Genomic DNA, 15,224 nt, shown 5'->3' with positions numbered 1-15,224 from the left:
AAACATTAGTTAGAGACAAGGTAACACTGGAGAGTTAGTTAGAGACAAGGTAAACAGAGAAGTCTTACACTGCAAATAATGGAATCTAACCAAGTGTTAAAATTGAATCAAAATAAGATCAAAAAGTCTATTTGGTATTGTTTTAGTATGAAAAGACTTACCTAGCGCTCTCTCGAAAGATCATTTTGATTTAATTTAAGAAGACTTTGACTTATCAAGACAAATTTACTCACCTGCAACTCTTTGGTTACAAAACCCCTCCGGTTACAATCTAAAGTGGCAAGTGACTTTAGTAGATGTTCACCTGCAAGTTCACTTCATAGACTGTAGCTGCCAGAGAAAAAAAAGCCTCTGGTGGGTTGAAGTAATACAGCTCACGTTGTCTCCCCATTTCATTGAGGATGAGACTATGGTCCCTAAGAGTCTAAAGCTGCCCATCCGTTCCACCTCTACCCCATTGATGACCAGGGGCTGAGCCTGGGAGACTACCATTTGTTTAGTCTTTAAAACATTTAATTCTAAATTGTGGTGGGAACACCATTCCACTAGTGTGAGGACCTCGTTTCTGTAAGCCACGTCGTCATCATCCTTAGAGATAAGCCCTGCCCCACAAATGTTGTGTTATCTGCAAATTTAGAGAGAGTGAAGAAAGTCCACTATACACCAGCTCCAAATATTTCATTTAATGTAACGTTTCGGGCGTTAGCCCTTCATCAGGATCGTCATCACTGACCCCTGGAGCTGTGCTTGTGTAATTAGTCATTCGCTTCAAGCCTCAATCTTTAAAATGAGCCAATCTATTCATAGATGTGTGTGGTACAGATCTTCCTAATCTGAAAATCTGTCCATGTCCTTGAATCTCTGTTACTGTACTGTACATTCAACACCTGACCACTGACACACAATTGTCGCATGCACAGATGCTGTGAGGTGCACGATCGTTGCTACGGCGATGCCATCCAGCATCCTAAGTGCTGGACCTTCTTTGACAACCCCTACACTGAGATCTATGCCTATACATGTGACAAGGCCAACAGGACTGTCACCTGCTCAGGTGAGTTACAGTCCGACCCCACATACCTGTCCCACACTCACCTGTCACCTTCCAGAGATAAATACGACCTCTGACTTATGGGCCATAATTGGAACAAAATATATAAAAGCAAATGTAAATATTCGTAATAAGTGTGAATAGAGTTAAATATTTGTATTTACTTTTATGCATATTGATACATTATACAGTATGCTGTATTTGGCATTTGCTCTTAAAACCTTGTCCATCTTTAAAATGAGCCAAATGTCTCACTTCCTCAGTGAGTTTGACTGTATTTCAGTATTGTCATGTCTCACAAAGCCAAATGCCCAGATGAGTAACACATTTTAAGAGAAACAGGTTTCTGTTACATGTTCTACAGTCTATGGTACATTACACAGGATCTACAGTAACTGTGTCCAGTCATCAGTGTGTTTCTGCCTCTCTCTCTATTACTCTCTCTCTCCCCTGTGTCTCTCTGTTACTCTCTCTCTCCCCTGCATCTGTCTTCCTCTCTCTCCCCCTTCCTCTCTCTCTCTGCTGCGTCTGTGTTCTACACTCTCTCTCCCCTGTGTCTTACTCTTTCTCTCTCCCCTTCCTCTTTCTCTCTCCTGTGTCTCTCCATTCCTCTCTCTCTCCCCTTCGTCTGTGTCTCCGCTGCGTCTGTGTCTTACACTGTCTCTCCCCTGCGTCTGTGTCTTACCCTCTCTCTCCCCTGCGTCTGTGTCTCCACTGCGTCTGTGTCTTACACTCTCTCTCCCCTGCATCTGTGTCTCCCCTGCGTCTGTGTCTTACACTCTCTCTCCCCTGCGTCTGTGTCTTACACTCTCTCTCCCCTGCGTCTGTGTCTCCGCTGCGTCTGTGTCTTACACTCTCTCTCCCCTGCGTCTGTGTCTTACACTCTCTCTCTCCCCTGCGTCTGTGTCTTACACTCTCTCTCCCCTGCGTCTGTGTCTTACACTGTCTCTCCCCTGCGTCTGTGTCTTACACTCTCTCTCCCCTGCGTCTGTGTCTCCCCTGCGTCTGTGTCTTACACTCTCTCTCCCCTGCGTCTGTGTTCTACAGCCAACAAGAACACTGAGTGTGAGCAGTTCATCTCTGAGTGCGACAGGAAGGCCGCCGAGTGTTTAGCCACTGCTGGTTACAATCCAGAGAACAGGCGCCTGCCTAAGAACCAGTGCAAGTGAACACACACACACACACACACACACACACACAAAAACTTTTATCTTCCTTTGTGTTTTTGTAGTATGTATGTGTGCGTGGACGTTATATGACTGTGTATGATGTGTGTAAGCTCTTGGACACCTTCATTTCCTTCTGGATAAATAAAGTATCTCTATCTGTCCATCTGGACTACACTTGCACAACTGGAACCTCTGGGCCACTGAGACAGACCACATTCTGTGTTCTACAGTTACCATGGAAACGACTGCAATGATGATAATGAAAATGTTATCTTTATGGCTATGGTTATGCTCTAGGGGACAAATAATGTAGCCGAGCTTAAAAACTCAGTTCATCCCAATCTTAACCCTCTACAGTATGAATTATCACCTAGACTTAAAAAAATAGTTCTTAGTAGTAAGAACTAAATAGTTCCTTACTTAAAATGGTTAAAATTATAGACATTTTGAAAAAAAATATGCCAACAGTGCGCCACTGTGGAAAATGCTGTAAAATCTTTTCCAATATGAACTAAATTAAGCTTGACTTAGTTATTCTCTGATACATCTAGTTTTATACCTAACATAACACAAACTCAACTGTATTTTGGGCTATAAAGTGATTATATCATGGTAAAATTGTCATAGTGTAGTCCGCCTTGGAAGAGAAATAACCTTCCTGTAGGGACATAAAACAATTGTTTTGATCAAAACCTAAGTTTATGTTAAATAAAGTCATCATTTAGATGACTATTTTTCATTATGATGACTTTCATTTTCCATATTTATAGGGTTCTATCGCAGTCAGAGGTCATATTCAACTGCACTGAGACCGCAGTCACAGTCCCTTCAGAAAGCATGCAAATCCATGCGGTACACACAGAGACATAGGTATCCTTCACATACCCCCCTGACACAGAGAGACATAGGAATCCTTCACATACCCCCCTGACACAGAGATACATAGGTATCCTTCACATATCTCCTCATCCATATCCATGCGGTACACACAGAGAGACATAGGTATCCTTCACACAGAGAGACATAGGTATCCTTCACACAGAGAGACATCGGTATCCTTCACATATCTCCTCATCCATATCCATGCGGTACACACAGAGAGACATAGGTATCCTTCACACAGAGAGACATAGGTATCCTTCACACAGAGAGACATAGGTATCCTTCACACAGAGAGACCTCATCCATATCTCCTCATCCATATCCACAGAGAGACATAGGTATCCTTCACACAGAGAGACATAGGTATCCGTCACATATCTCCTCATCCATATCAATGCGGTACACACAGAGAGACATAGGTATCCTTCACACAGAGAGACATAGGTGTCCTTCACACAGAGAGACATAGGTATCCTTCACATATCCCCCTGACACACTTCTCCTGCCCTGTAAACTCATGCTTCATTCATATCTGGGGTCCCTCACATAAGGATCAACCTAACATATACAGGCTCACCCTGGGCATGCAGGGGTGATCTCCCACACCATTTATAGTGAGAGAAGAGAAAGGTCACCCCCTTTGCCCCCTAAAGCTGTAGCCACACACATATCTCCTGCTGCATTATAGCTAACACTGGCACTTCATTGGCGGAAGAGCCAACAATGCGCTATTATCTTTCCCAAAATCCCAAACAGAATTGATCATGTCTAGTTGACTGTATAGTGAACAATAACACAAGATACATCTTCTTCCAGTCACTATAATATCTGGACCTTGGTAAACATTTACAATATCCTAACAATATGTCTGGAATTACAAATAAAAGTGTAAATAATGTTTTTTACATTAAAATATTGTCAAAAGTTTTAAATATTCCTAGAGTATTCTAGTGCTATGTAATCCTGTAATCCTGTAATCCCATGATATTCATGGCATGGAATGGGCATAAAGGTTCCATATTTGCATGCTGTTGCCATATGGCAACAATTATATTTTGCCAATTTACAAAATATATATTATATATAAACTTTATATTATATTTATATTATTTATAAACTTGTTCTTGTTCTTTCTCAAATAAATAATGCCTTAATTCTGAATTCTAGCCATCCAAAGGTAGCGGACAGCTGGTGGTGGTCACAGAGGTACCTCTCTGTAGAAATGTGAAGTACTGTAGGCCTACTAATAACATATTCTAGTCATGTGACCTAACAATTATTTTTTCACACCAAAATTAAAGTCCCCTTCACTTTTAAATAGTAAAATATAGGTCTTGTGTTACTACCCATTAGAAACACTAAGATACATTAATTGTTGCTATATGGCAACACCATGCAGTAGAGGATTAAGTCTTTATCACAATGCATCTTTAGGCGGGGATCACATTAGTCAGAGGCAAGCGGCAGGTTTCCTATTGTTCTCTATGGTCCGCAGCGGAACGGTGGCAACGCTCCCATTCAGGCCCATACAGGCCTACCACAGTTTTCACCATTCAGGCCTACCACAGTTTTCACCATAAAGGGCCATACAGGCCTACCACAGTTTTCACCATTCCGGCCCATACAGGCCTCCCACAGTTTTCACCATTCAGGCCCATACAGGCCTACCACAGTTTTCACCATTCAGGCCCATACAGGCCTACCACACCACACACATCACCACCATACATGTTTTCACCATTCCGCCCATACCCATATTCAGGCCCATACAGGGCCATTCAAAGTGTGGGGCGGCCCCACTAGTGGGGAATAGGGACACTGAGGGAATTTGTTTTTGTGTCTATTTTAATAATGCCTTTCTCTATTGACAAGGAAGGTCATAAATTCAAAACAAAACAGCCACATGCAAACATAAGTGTCATAAACAGACCAACATATGAATTAAAATAACATCTTGATCCCTAGATGGGAAATGTAAATGGAACCAAAATGCTAAATCAGGTGGGGCTTGAAAATTCTCCACCTCCAAAGTGGGGAATGACAGTAAGTTTGAGAACCACTGCATTAAGCCTACCACAGTTTTCATCATTCAGGCCCATACAGGCCTACCACAGTTTTCACCATTCAGGCCCATACAGGCCTACCACAGTTTTCATAGCCTCAGTATTTCTAGAGTAGGGTACTTTATTGTGTCAATATTATTAGTAAGATTAATCATAAAAAAGTGGGGGGGGGGTAGAACCACTTAAAATGTACTGCATTTGTTAATAACATTAACTGCAGTTTAAGTGCATAGGCATTTCCCCCCCCCTGTATCAGTAGAAACCCCAGAGAGCCCCATAATTACATCACAATGGAACAATATCAGACTCAAATTCTGACTAGAATGTTGAGTATGACAACGTCAGGCTAGTATTCCTGGAGCAGAGCGGGAACATCGCACAACTAACGCAATTAAAGGTGCTATGCAGGGTAACGTCACTTCTGTTGACATTCAAACAAAACAGAGCGTTAGCTCGCTACTCCCTCACCCTCCCTCCCATACAATTGAAACTCTCCCAAACGCGCATCTCGTCGGTGATTTGCTAGAACAGTTTGTTATGTTTTTATGGGCAAGGTTGGCCCAAGTTTTTTTGTGGCCATTTTTGGAGCCTAGGCTGTCCACGGAGACCGCGTTTTTTTAGTGTATTCCAGGCACAAGCAGCTAGCAGATGTGACAAAAAAATGTTTTAGCTTAGAAACCGTGTTACATTGCTTATAGCACCTTTAATAGGCTGAAGTCACTACAAATACATACTTGCCTCCAAAACAGCACATTTCATTCATAACATTGTGCATTGGCGCAGCCAGCCCTAATCCCGTTCGTACATTTTTTCTTTATTCATGCGTTCTTTATTCATGAAGTCATTCAATATTATTGTACAACAATAAAAATCGCTTGTGTATTGTATTGATTGACATGCTACATGCACAAGGCATGAGAAAAGAAAAGTGCCAGAGTGTAATTGCAGCTGGGTAAACTCGGGTGCTCCTGGGAGAGTTAGGGGGGTGGTGCTGAGGGGGGTGGTGCTGGGGGGTGAGTGGTGAGGGGGGTGGTGCTGGGAGTGTGTTCCTGGAAGCTGAGGGGGGGGTGCTGGGAGAGCTGGGGGGTGGTGCTGGGGGTGTGTTCCTGGGAGAGCTGAGGGGTGGTGCTGGGGGTGTGGTGCTGGGAGAGCTGGGGGTGCTGGGGGGGTGTGCCCCTGCTGGGGGAGCCTGAGGGGGTGGTGCTGGGGGTGTGCTCCTGGGAGAGCTGGGGGTGCTGGGGGTGTGCTCCTGGGAGAGTGGTGGGGGGTGGTGCTCCTGGGAGAGCTCCTGGGAGGGGGTGCTGCTGGGGGGTGTGTTCCTGGGAGAGCTGGGGGGTGCTCCTGGGGGTGTGTTCCTGGGAGAGCTGGGGGGGTGCTGAGGGGTGGTAAGCCCTGGGCATTACACACTTCCAAAGCAATGAACACTGCTTATAACAACTTAATGTCGCACATATTATTGTTAATATTATTACATCAATATAGCTCAAACAAGAACTGGCATTATGAGAATGTAAAGACTCAATGCTCTTAAAAGTGACAATGCACCATTTATAAGTCAAACAGCATTTCTTAAAAAACACACAGTAATGGTCTGTAAATTATAGGCCTTTTATTTTACTTCAGGTGAGTTATCATTTAAATGTTTTAACAATTTAAGATTAATCACAATCATTTTTCAAATTTCAACTCTGTTAGGGCACCGAAATGGCCAGCAGCGGCACTGTTTACACTGATTAGAAATAACACTTTAAGCTGGTAATTGAACATTATTTAAAAGTCAATATTTGGCACAAGGACATATAAAAATAATAAAGACTCATTGAATTAATTATAACATAAACTGATACATTTACCAAATAAATTTCAAACATATTTTTTTAAAAATATACCATATTTGGTTCATAAAATAGGAATGTGTCTCTGAAATAACCGCTACAGGCCATTTATTAAAGGAACTGTAAGAAATGTATTTAAATTTATCATAAAATGGCCCTGATATGTCACTAGACATTAAGAAATCATGTTCATTTCAAATACTTATCACTGACAACAGCAGTCCGGCCAGGATATTTTCATTTAAAAAGTGAAGTTGCAGCCCTCAACTGATGTTGATGTTTTGTCATGCCATGATGTGTTTTGGCACCCTCTACCTATCTACTAATCACAAAGATGCGCATCTGGGTTGGCAACCCCTACCTGGGGAGGGGAGGGGATACACCGCTCTACAGTGATTTGAAAGTGATTGCAGTACCAGTTTTAGCCAAAATCTTACATATGGTTCCTTTACACTCCCAGTAACAGCTGACTCCCATCACATAAAGGCCTCCATCTTTACTCATGGATTTATACTGGCAATAACCTGATATTTTTAATATTTTCAATAACATTTAATTTCCCATCTCTAGTCATTCACCCCCATTACACTGCTATGAATAAGGCACGTGTGTGCTGTCTCCAGTCCAATCTCAACATCAAATCTCACATCACCACACAAACACATGGAGTGTGTGTGTGTATCTGTGTGCATGTGCGTGCGTGTGTGTGTGTGTATGTGCACTGACACTACATGCGTGCGTGTGTGTGTGTCTGTGTGCGTGTGTGTGTGTGTGTGTGTGTGTGTGTGTGTGCGTGTGCGTGTGTGCTTATGCGTGTGTGTGTGAGTTGTGTGCATGTGCTGTGCATGCGTGTGTGTGTGTGTGTGTGTGTGTGTGTGCGTGCCTTCTACACGTCATGCTAGTCGAGGTGAGTGTGTGTGTGTGTCTGTGTGTGTGTGTGTGTGTGTGTGTGTGTCTACACGTCATGGTAGTCGAGGTGAGTGTGTGTGTGTGTGTCTGTGTGCCTTCTACACGTCATGGTAGTCGAGGTGCCTGTGTGTGTGTGTGTGTGTTTGGTAGTCGAGGTGTGTGTGTGTGTGTGAGTGTGTGTGCGTGCCTTCTACACGTCATGATGGTAGTCGAGGTGTGTGTGTGTGTGTGTGTGTGTGTGTGTGTGTGTGTGTGTGTGTGTGTTTGGTAGTCGAGGTGGTGTGTGTGTGTGTGTGTGTGTGTGAGTGTGTGTGTGTGCCTTCTACACGTCATGGTAGTCGAGGTGTGTGTGTGTGTGTGTGTGTGTGTGTGTGTGCGTGTGTATCTTCTACACGTCATGGTAGTCGAGGTGCGTCCCGGACGGGTACTTGTCCTCCAGTAGCACCTTGAGCAGCTTGCTGCAGGACTCCTCACAGGTCAGCACCTCGCCCTGGGAGTGCAGCGCCGCAATGGACTTCTTCAGGCCGGCGTCCCCCGACTCCGTGCGCGCCTGCAGGAGCATGTCTGTGTCCAGGGGGCCTGGAGAGAGAGAGAGGGATGGAGGGGAGAGAGAGAGAGGGATGGAGGAGAGAGAGAGAGAGAGAGAGAGGGATGGAGGAGAGAGAGAGAGAGGGATGGAGAGAGAGAGGGGGTTGGGGAGGGAGAGAAAGAGAGGGGGAGGGAGGAGAGAGAGGGATGGAGAGAGAGAGGGGGGGGGGGGAGGGGAGAGAAAGAGAGGGGGGAGGGAGGAGAGAGAGAGGGGGAGGGAGGGAGAGAGAGGGATGGGGAGAGAGAGAGGGGGGTTGGGGAGGGAGAGAAAGAGAGGGGGGAGGGAGGAGAGAGAGAGAGAGGGGGATGGAGGAGAGAGAGAGAGAGGGAGTATAATTCTACCTCAATACGGGAGACTATGAAATGAAAACTGCTCCAATATTGTCAGTGTTCAGTGAGAGCCTGGTGTGTGTTATGTGCATGGCTACCTGGCGTGCAGTTGAGTACCTGGCACTGAGTGTGTGTTATGTGCATGGCTACCTGGCGTGCAGTTGAGTACCTGGCACTGAGTGTGTGTTATGTGCATGGCTACCTGGCGTGCAGTTGAGTACCCTGGCACTGAGTGTGTGTTATGTGCATGGCTACCTGGCGGCAGTTGAGTACCTGGCACTGAGTGTGTGTGTTATGTGCATGGCTACCTGGCGTGTAGTTGAGTGTGTGTTATGTGCATGGCTACCTGGCGTGTAGTTGAGTGTTTGAGTACCTGGCACTGAGTGTGTGTTATGTGCATGGCTACCTGGCGTGTAGTTGAGTGTGTGTTACGTGTGTGTGTGTGTTCAGTAGACTACCTGGCGTGTAGTTGAGTGTGTCTTACGTGTGTGTGTGTGTGTTTGTGTTCAGTAGACTACCTGGCGTGTAGTTGAGTGTGTCTTACGTGTGTGTGTGTGTGTTCAGTAGGCTACCTGGCGCGTAGTTGAGTGTGTGTTACGTGTGTGTGTGTGTTTAGTGGGCTACCTGGCGCGTAGCTGAGTGTGTGTTACGTGTGTGTGTGTGTGTTCAGTGGGCTACCTGGCGCGTAGCTGAGCACCCTGAGGTCCGGCTCCTCCTCGGCGAGCACTTTGAACATCATGTCTCTGGCCGCCTTGCCCGTGCAGTAGAGCACCCAGGAGGGGAAGGGCTGCAGGGCACACAGGGAGCTGACGTTGACCACGCAGCGATGCAGGTCCTGTCGCCGTGGAAACACCTCCAGCACGCTGGCCGTGAGGCTGAGGGCCGAGCTCACGTTGAAGGACATGTATGCGTTCACCTCGTGCAGATCTGTGAAGCTCTTGGCGAAGCGGGAGACATCGCCCAGGGAGGCTGAAGGAGAAGAGAGTCAGTGAACCCATCAACCACACACACACACACACACACACACACACACACACATAGAGGCTGAAGGAAAAGAGAGTTAGTGAACCCATCAACCACACACACACACACACACACACCCACGGAGGCTGACGAAGGAGAGGAGAGTTAGTGAACCCAGCACAGCACAACATACCAGCCCATCAACCACACAACCACACACACACACACACACACACACACACAAGAGAAGGGAGTTAGTGAAGAGAGTTAGTGAACCCATCAACCACACACACACATACTATACACACACACACATACACCCACACACAGAGGCTGAAGGAGAAGAGAGTCAGTGAACCCATCAATCACACACACACCCACGGAGGCTGAAGGAGGAGAGGAGAGTTAGTGAAACCAGCACTGGACAACATAGCCTACCAGCCCATCAACCACACACACACACACAGAGGCTGAAGGAGGAGAGTGAACCCAGCACAACATACCAGTCCATCAACCACACACACACACACACACACACACACACACACACACACACACACACACACACACAGTCTCACTAACTCCTGTTCTTTCATGCATTTATTTTCTCCCATTAAAGCAGTTTTGTTTTCAGTAAGAGATGGGCTATTACCCTCATCTTTCTTGCTCTCATGAGATAAAACAGTGGTTGTAATGTCTCACTGCTGTAGGTGGAGGTCCTACGTTAGACCAACAACCAGTTGCATGTTTCATTGAATATAGGCTGTAGGCTAGGCTACTCCTACTCCTACTCATTTGTGAAAGGGGTTCATTCATTCAGACGTATCTCTTTATTGTACTGCTGATTCTAACATAACAATTGACACATGTCCGAATAACATTGGCAATGCCCAAAACACGTCATGGTGGGCTTACCTGCATTGTTAATTAGGAGGAGTTGGTTTATGTCGATGTCTGATGCTGCCTCTCGAATCTCTCGTATCACTTGGTCCACATCATCCTTCAGACCCAAATCTGCGACCACGCATCGAGTGATCAAGCCAGCTTTGCCTGCACGAGTGGCAGCTAGTTCGGCCTGGAGCTCTCGCAGCTTGTCACCAGACCGAGCAACCAAAAAGAACATCGATCCCGGTTTGAGCAACAAGGCGATTTCTTTGGCTATACACCGCCCGAATCCCTTGGACGCTCCTGTTATGATACAGACGGCTTTGCCGAAATCCCTTCCGTCCGAGCCAACCACATCAGGGAAGTATTTGTCCTGCATTTTGACATGGAACTGGTGAGCAGAGAACGCTGTCGATATTTAAAGGACTTTTGCTTGTGGAAAAAATGTGTGCGTGCGGGATCAATTCGCCACAGAATACAATTATGATAAGAATGCTCTCTCGCGGCTTATCGGTGTAATCGAGCCGGAAGCACATCAGTGTTCTACCCTCATGTCACGCCCCCTCTTCCAACCTATCACGAGAATGGAGCTACCGGAGGAAAGAGCGGCTAGACCAGGGGTTCCCAAACTTTTCCACGACAAGGCCCCCAAATACCACTAGGTTCTCGCCCAGGACCCCCTTGATGCGTTATTAAACCCATCGACAATACTACGGCAAATGTAAAAATACATTAAGCTAATCCTAATAATTATTTTAGCCATAAACACTTGATGCGATGGAGCATACAGTTTGTAAAAAATGTATTTGGGGCTTTCTGCTATATGAGAGCTATCACTCTACTATTATTCCAAGTCATTATCATGGAAAATATAATGTTCAGATATGCGTCACATTATTATAATGTCATAGTATAACAATCATTACCTCATAGTAATAGGTATATTTTAAACTTTTCAAATGTATTTATTTGTTGCTTTTATTTTTCCTTTCAACTTGCTGAGGCCCCCCTGGCACCCCCTCACGGCCCCCACTTTGAAAACCACTGGGCTAGACAACTTTTAGCCTATTAAGATACTTTGTTACTAACAAAATGAAAGAATGTTCATTTAAACAAACTCACAGGTTTTACTCAGTAAAATGTTGCTGGGCAACCACATAACCAGTCCCATGTGCTAGAAAAATAGCATGTAGCCCTGTGCCATCAGTTGGCTGAACAGGTAGCCTATTTCTGCTCAGAACGAATGAATTGTTTTTTTTTCCCAGGGTATGATCTAGGCCTACATTCCACAGTTCCTGTCAAACCCGTTTGAAAACTTGTGGCGTGACACTAGGCTAAAAATGCCGTTTCTGAAGCAAAACAGGAACTGTGGAAGTTTGTTCATTCTGGGTAGAGACTAGATGTACCGCATAGCGGTACAAAATATGACCGCCGCTCAGTCCTGTACATCCGTTCCGTGAAAATAAATCACACTTCAATTTGTCTCCATCTTTTACTCCATCCCCCACTCTTGAAACTTTTGTGTATGCTTGTTTGGCATGCCTGAGTGTGTGTGCGGCTGCACAGAAAGTAGCCTACTGGTGCTGAAAAGGTGAATAGATTGTAGAAAAGAAGATGTAGCATTGTTATAAAACCTTTAAAATCTGTGAACGGTGATGAACTGCCCTACTTGTGATTGTTTAGAGATTTTAAAGGTTTTATAACAATGCTACATCTTCTTTGGCTATTCTACAATCTATTCACAATCTATTCACCTTTTCAGCACCAGTAGGCTACTTTCTGTGCAGCCGCACACACACACTCAGGCATGCCAAACAAGCAAACAAGCCAAACAAGCATACACAAAAGTTTCAAGAGTGGGGGATGGAGTAAAATATGGAGACAAATTGAAGTGTGATTTATTTTTGCGGAACGGATGTACAGGACTGAGCGGCGGTCATATTTTGTACCGCTATGCGGTATATCTAGTTTTAACACAGAACTGTAGGCTAAACATTTGGCAATAAGCCGAGGTTCTGTTGTGTGACATTTCAGGCTACTCATGTCATTTAGTAGCCTATCCACTGATTAGCTACACTGCTATTTGTTGACATCAAACATGAGGTGGAGCACCCGAGTTTACCCGGCTGCAATTAGGCCTACACTCTGGCACTTTTTCTTTTCTCATGCCTAGTGTGCGTATCAATCAATACAATACACAAGCGATTTTTATTGTTGTAATATTGAATGATTTTATGAATAAAGCTGTGGAAAAATGTACGCACAGGATTAGGGCTGGCGGTGCCCATTCCCCTCCCCCACCCCCACCATCCAGAACGACACAGTGTCCACTGTGGATTCCTTTAGGTTCCTGGGATCAACCATTTCACAGGTCACTATATCTAATTTAATTGTTGTTATGAACTGGATATGTGATGATTCTGTGAATACTGGATATGGGGCCCCCCTTGTACAATGATACCACAAATAGTGCAATCATACAATCAATGAGAGCATGTTGTTATAAATTCTTTGATGCAACAGTTGCTTTTCTGGACCATGAGTGACATTTGGGTAATTTTCTGCGGCACACCTGATGATCTCTGGTTGAAAAACACTGATGTAGATCATAGGTTAAAAGCTATCCTAAACAGATGGGTTTTGAGGAGAGACTCGAAGCAGTCGACGCTGGCAGCAGATCTGATCTGCTGAGGCAGAGCATTCCACAGGCGGGGGGCCGCTGAGGAAAATGCTCGGTCGCCCATGGAGCGGAGTCGGGTTTGGGGGATAGTGAGGGGGCCATGAGAGGAACGCAGGGGTGCAGGAGTTCAGACAGGTGTGTGGGGGCAGAGCCATGTAGGGCCTTGAAGGTGAGTCAATCCTCAGTGGGACAGGGAGCCAGTGGAGGTCTTGCAACACAGAGGTGATGTGATGTCTGGAAGGGGTAGATGTAAGCAACCGGGCAGCTGAATTTTGGACATGTTGAAGCCTGTTGAGTAGGTGAGAGGGGAAACCACTGAAGAGGGCATTGCAGTATTCTTGAATTTCCCCTTGGGGATCAATATTATCTATCTATCTATCTATCTATCTATCTATCTATCTATCTATCTGTATCTATCTATCTATCTATCTTTCTCTCTCTCTCTCTCTATCTCTATCTCTATCTCTATCTCTCTTACTAGGCGGGAGGAGATTGAGGGCGTGTATTACACGCTCAGTGTCAGAACAGAAGAGGAGTGGGCGTGCCCGTGTCTCCATGTTTTTGAGATGGAAGAATGAGGATTGCTGGGTTTTGTTGATGTGAGATTCAAATGAGAGGGTGGAGTCAAAGAGGACACCTAGGCTTTTGACATGGGTGGAGGCTGTGACTGTGGTGTCGTCGATGGTGAGGCTGAAGTTATTGAGGTTATTGGTAGGCGATACAGGGCACTGTTCGCCAAAACCAGCCGATACAAAGACAGCTTCTTCCCCCAAACAGTCACTCTGTTGAACGCTCAGAAATAGCCCCCACCCTTACACTGAACAAAGTCAATCAACACTGTTCTGCTCATCTACCTCATGTACAGTATACTTCAATCTGACAATTACAATATTGTTATTAGTACATTATCATTGCACATGAACATTGCCACCCCGGACAATTGCACCACCCTATCCCACCCAAAGTGTTCTATTTATTTGCAAATGTAAATACTGTAATTACAGAGCAATATTTTACTGCTTGTCATTCTATTCTTACTGTTCTGTTTTTATTCTTTTATGTATTTTATTTTTTATATGTTAAGTGAGTGTTGTACTTTGAGAGCAAAGATTAACCGGAGTCAAATTCCTTGCTTGTTTACGCAAACCTGGCCAATAAAACTGATTCTAATTCTGATTCTATGTTAAAGAGCCCTCTCACCAATCTTATTTTAAAAATGGTCAGTAATAGGAACCGCATAACCTAGCAAATCGTAACCTCCTGTAGCCTCATCTTTGTTGCCTTCATTTTGAAAGTTTAATAAAAGGAGATACACAATGACAAGCCAGCTGGAATCCGCCTCTCTCATTGTCTCCCTCCTGCATGCACAAGATGCGTTCTCAATTAAAGGTGCTCTAAGCGATGCTGGGTAATCTCACTTCTGTTGACGTTCAAACGAAACAGAGAGCTAAAAACATATGACCGCGCCTTTAAGTGGAGTAAGTAAAGTTAGATATGCTACGCAGTGGAGATTGAGAGAATCCAAAAACAATCATCCTTGCATGTAACATGGTGTTAGTGCATTTTGACATTTATCATTTGGTGCCCTACGCACAGTGCGTGATGCACGTGGTGGTGCCCCCTGTATCATTTGGTGCCCTACGCACAGTGCGTGATGCACGTGGTGGTGCCCCTGTATCATTTGGTGCCCTACGCACAGTGCGTGATGCACGTGGTGGTGCGCCCTGTATCATTTGGTGCCCTACGCAGTGTGTGATGCCCTTGGTGGTGCCCCCTGTATCATTTGATGCCCTACGCACAGTGCATGATGCACGTGGTGGTGCGCCCTGTATCATTTGGTGCCCTACGCACAGTGTGTGATGCCCTTGG

General features: G+C 45.1%; 2 protein-coding genes across 2 annotated transcripts; one reads left to right on the top strand and one right to left on the bottom strand.

Moving 5' to 3' along the window:
* Positions 1-912: 912 nt before the first annotated feature.
* On the top strand, positions 913-2,220 carry LOC125304777 (acidic phospholipase A2 1-like). Its single transcript, XM_048259277.1, has 2 exons — positions 913-1,054; positions 2,099-2,220. Exons 1-2 carry the CDS (start codon positions 913-915, stop codon positions 2,218-2,220), a joined length of 264 nt encoding a protein of 87 aa, XP_048115234.1.
* A 6,044-nt stretch (positions 2,221-8,264) lies between these two features.
* Positions 8,265-11,336, bottom strand: spra (sepiapterin reductase a). The gene is made up of 3 exons (XM_048259191.1): positions 10,706-11,336; positions 9,506-9,796; positions 8,265-8,488 (listed from the first exon to the last, which is right to left on the bottom strand). The coding sequence occupies exons 1-3, from the start codon at positions 11,052-11,054 to the stop codon at positions 8,298-8,300; spliced, it is 831 nt and encodes a 276-aa protein (XP_048115148.1). The 5' UTR covers positions 11,055-11,336; the 3' UTR covers positions 8,265-8,297.
* Between the last annotated feature and the right edge of the window lie 3,888 nt (positions 11,337-15,224).

This window comes from Alosa alosa, chromosome 12, assembly GCF_017589495.1.
Source record: "Alosa alosa isolate M-15738 ecotype Scorff River chromosome 12, AALO_Geno_1.1, whole genome shotgun sequence".
In the NCBI taxonomy this organism is placed as follows: Eukaryota; Metazoa; Chordata; class Actinopteri; order Clupeiformes; family Clupeidae; genus Alosa; species Alosa alosa.
Note: the sequence above shows the minus strand (reverse complement) of the source record. Positions and strands in the feature narration are given on the sequence as shown.

Bases quoted from the DNA above. Each gene is read 5' to 3' on its own strand.
- LOC125304777 (XM_048259277.1), top strand. From the start codon at position 913: ATGCACAGATGCTGTGAGGTGCACGATCGTTGCTACGGCGATGCCATC. The intron at 1,055-2,098 runs GTGAGTTACAGT...TGTGTTCTACAG, and splicing joins CAGGACTGTCACCTGCTCAG to CCAACAAGAACACTGAGTGT.
- spra (XM_048259191.1), bottom strand. From the start codon at position 11,054: ATGCAGGACAAATACTTCCCTGATGTGGTTGGCTCGGACGGAAGGGAT. The intron at 9,797-10,705 runs GTAAGCCCACCA...CTTCTCCTTCAG, and splicing joins CCTCCTAATTAACAATGCAG to CCTCCCTGGGCGATGTCTCC. The intron at 8,489-9,505 runs GTAGCCCACTGA...CTCTCTCTCCAG, and splicing joins GGTGCTCAGCTACGCGCCAG to GCCCCCTGGACACAGACATG.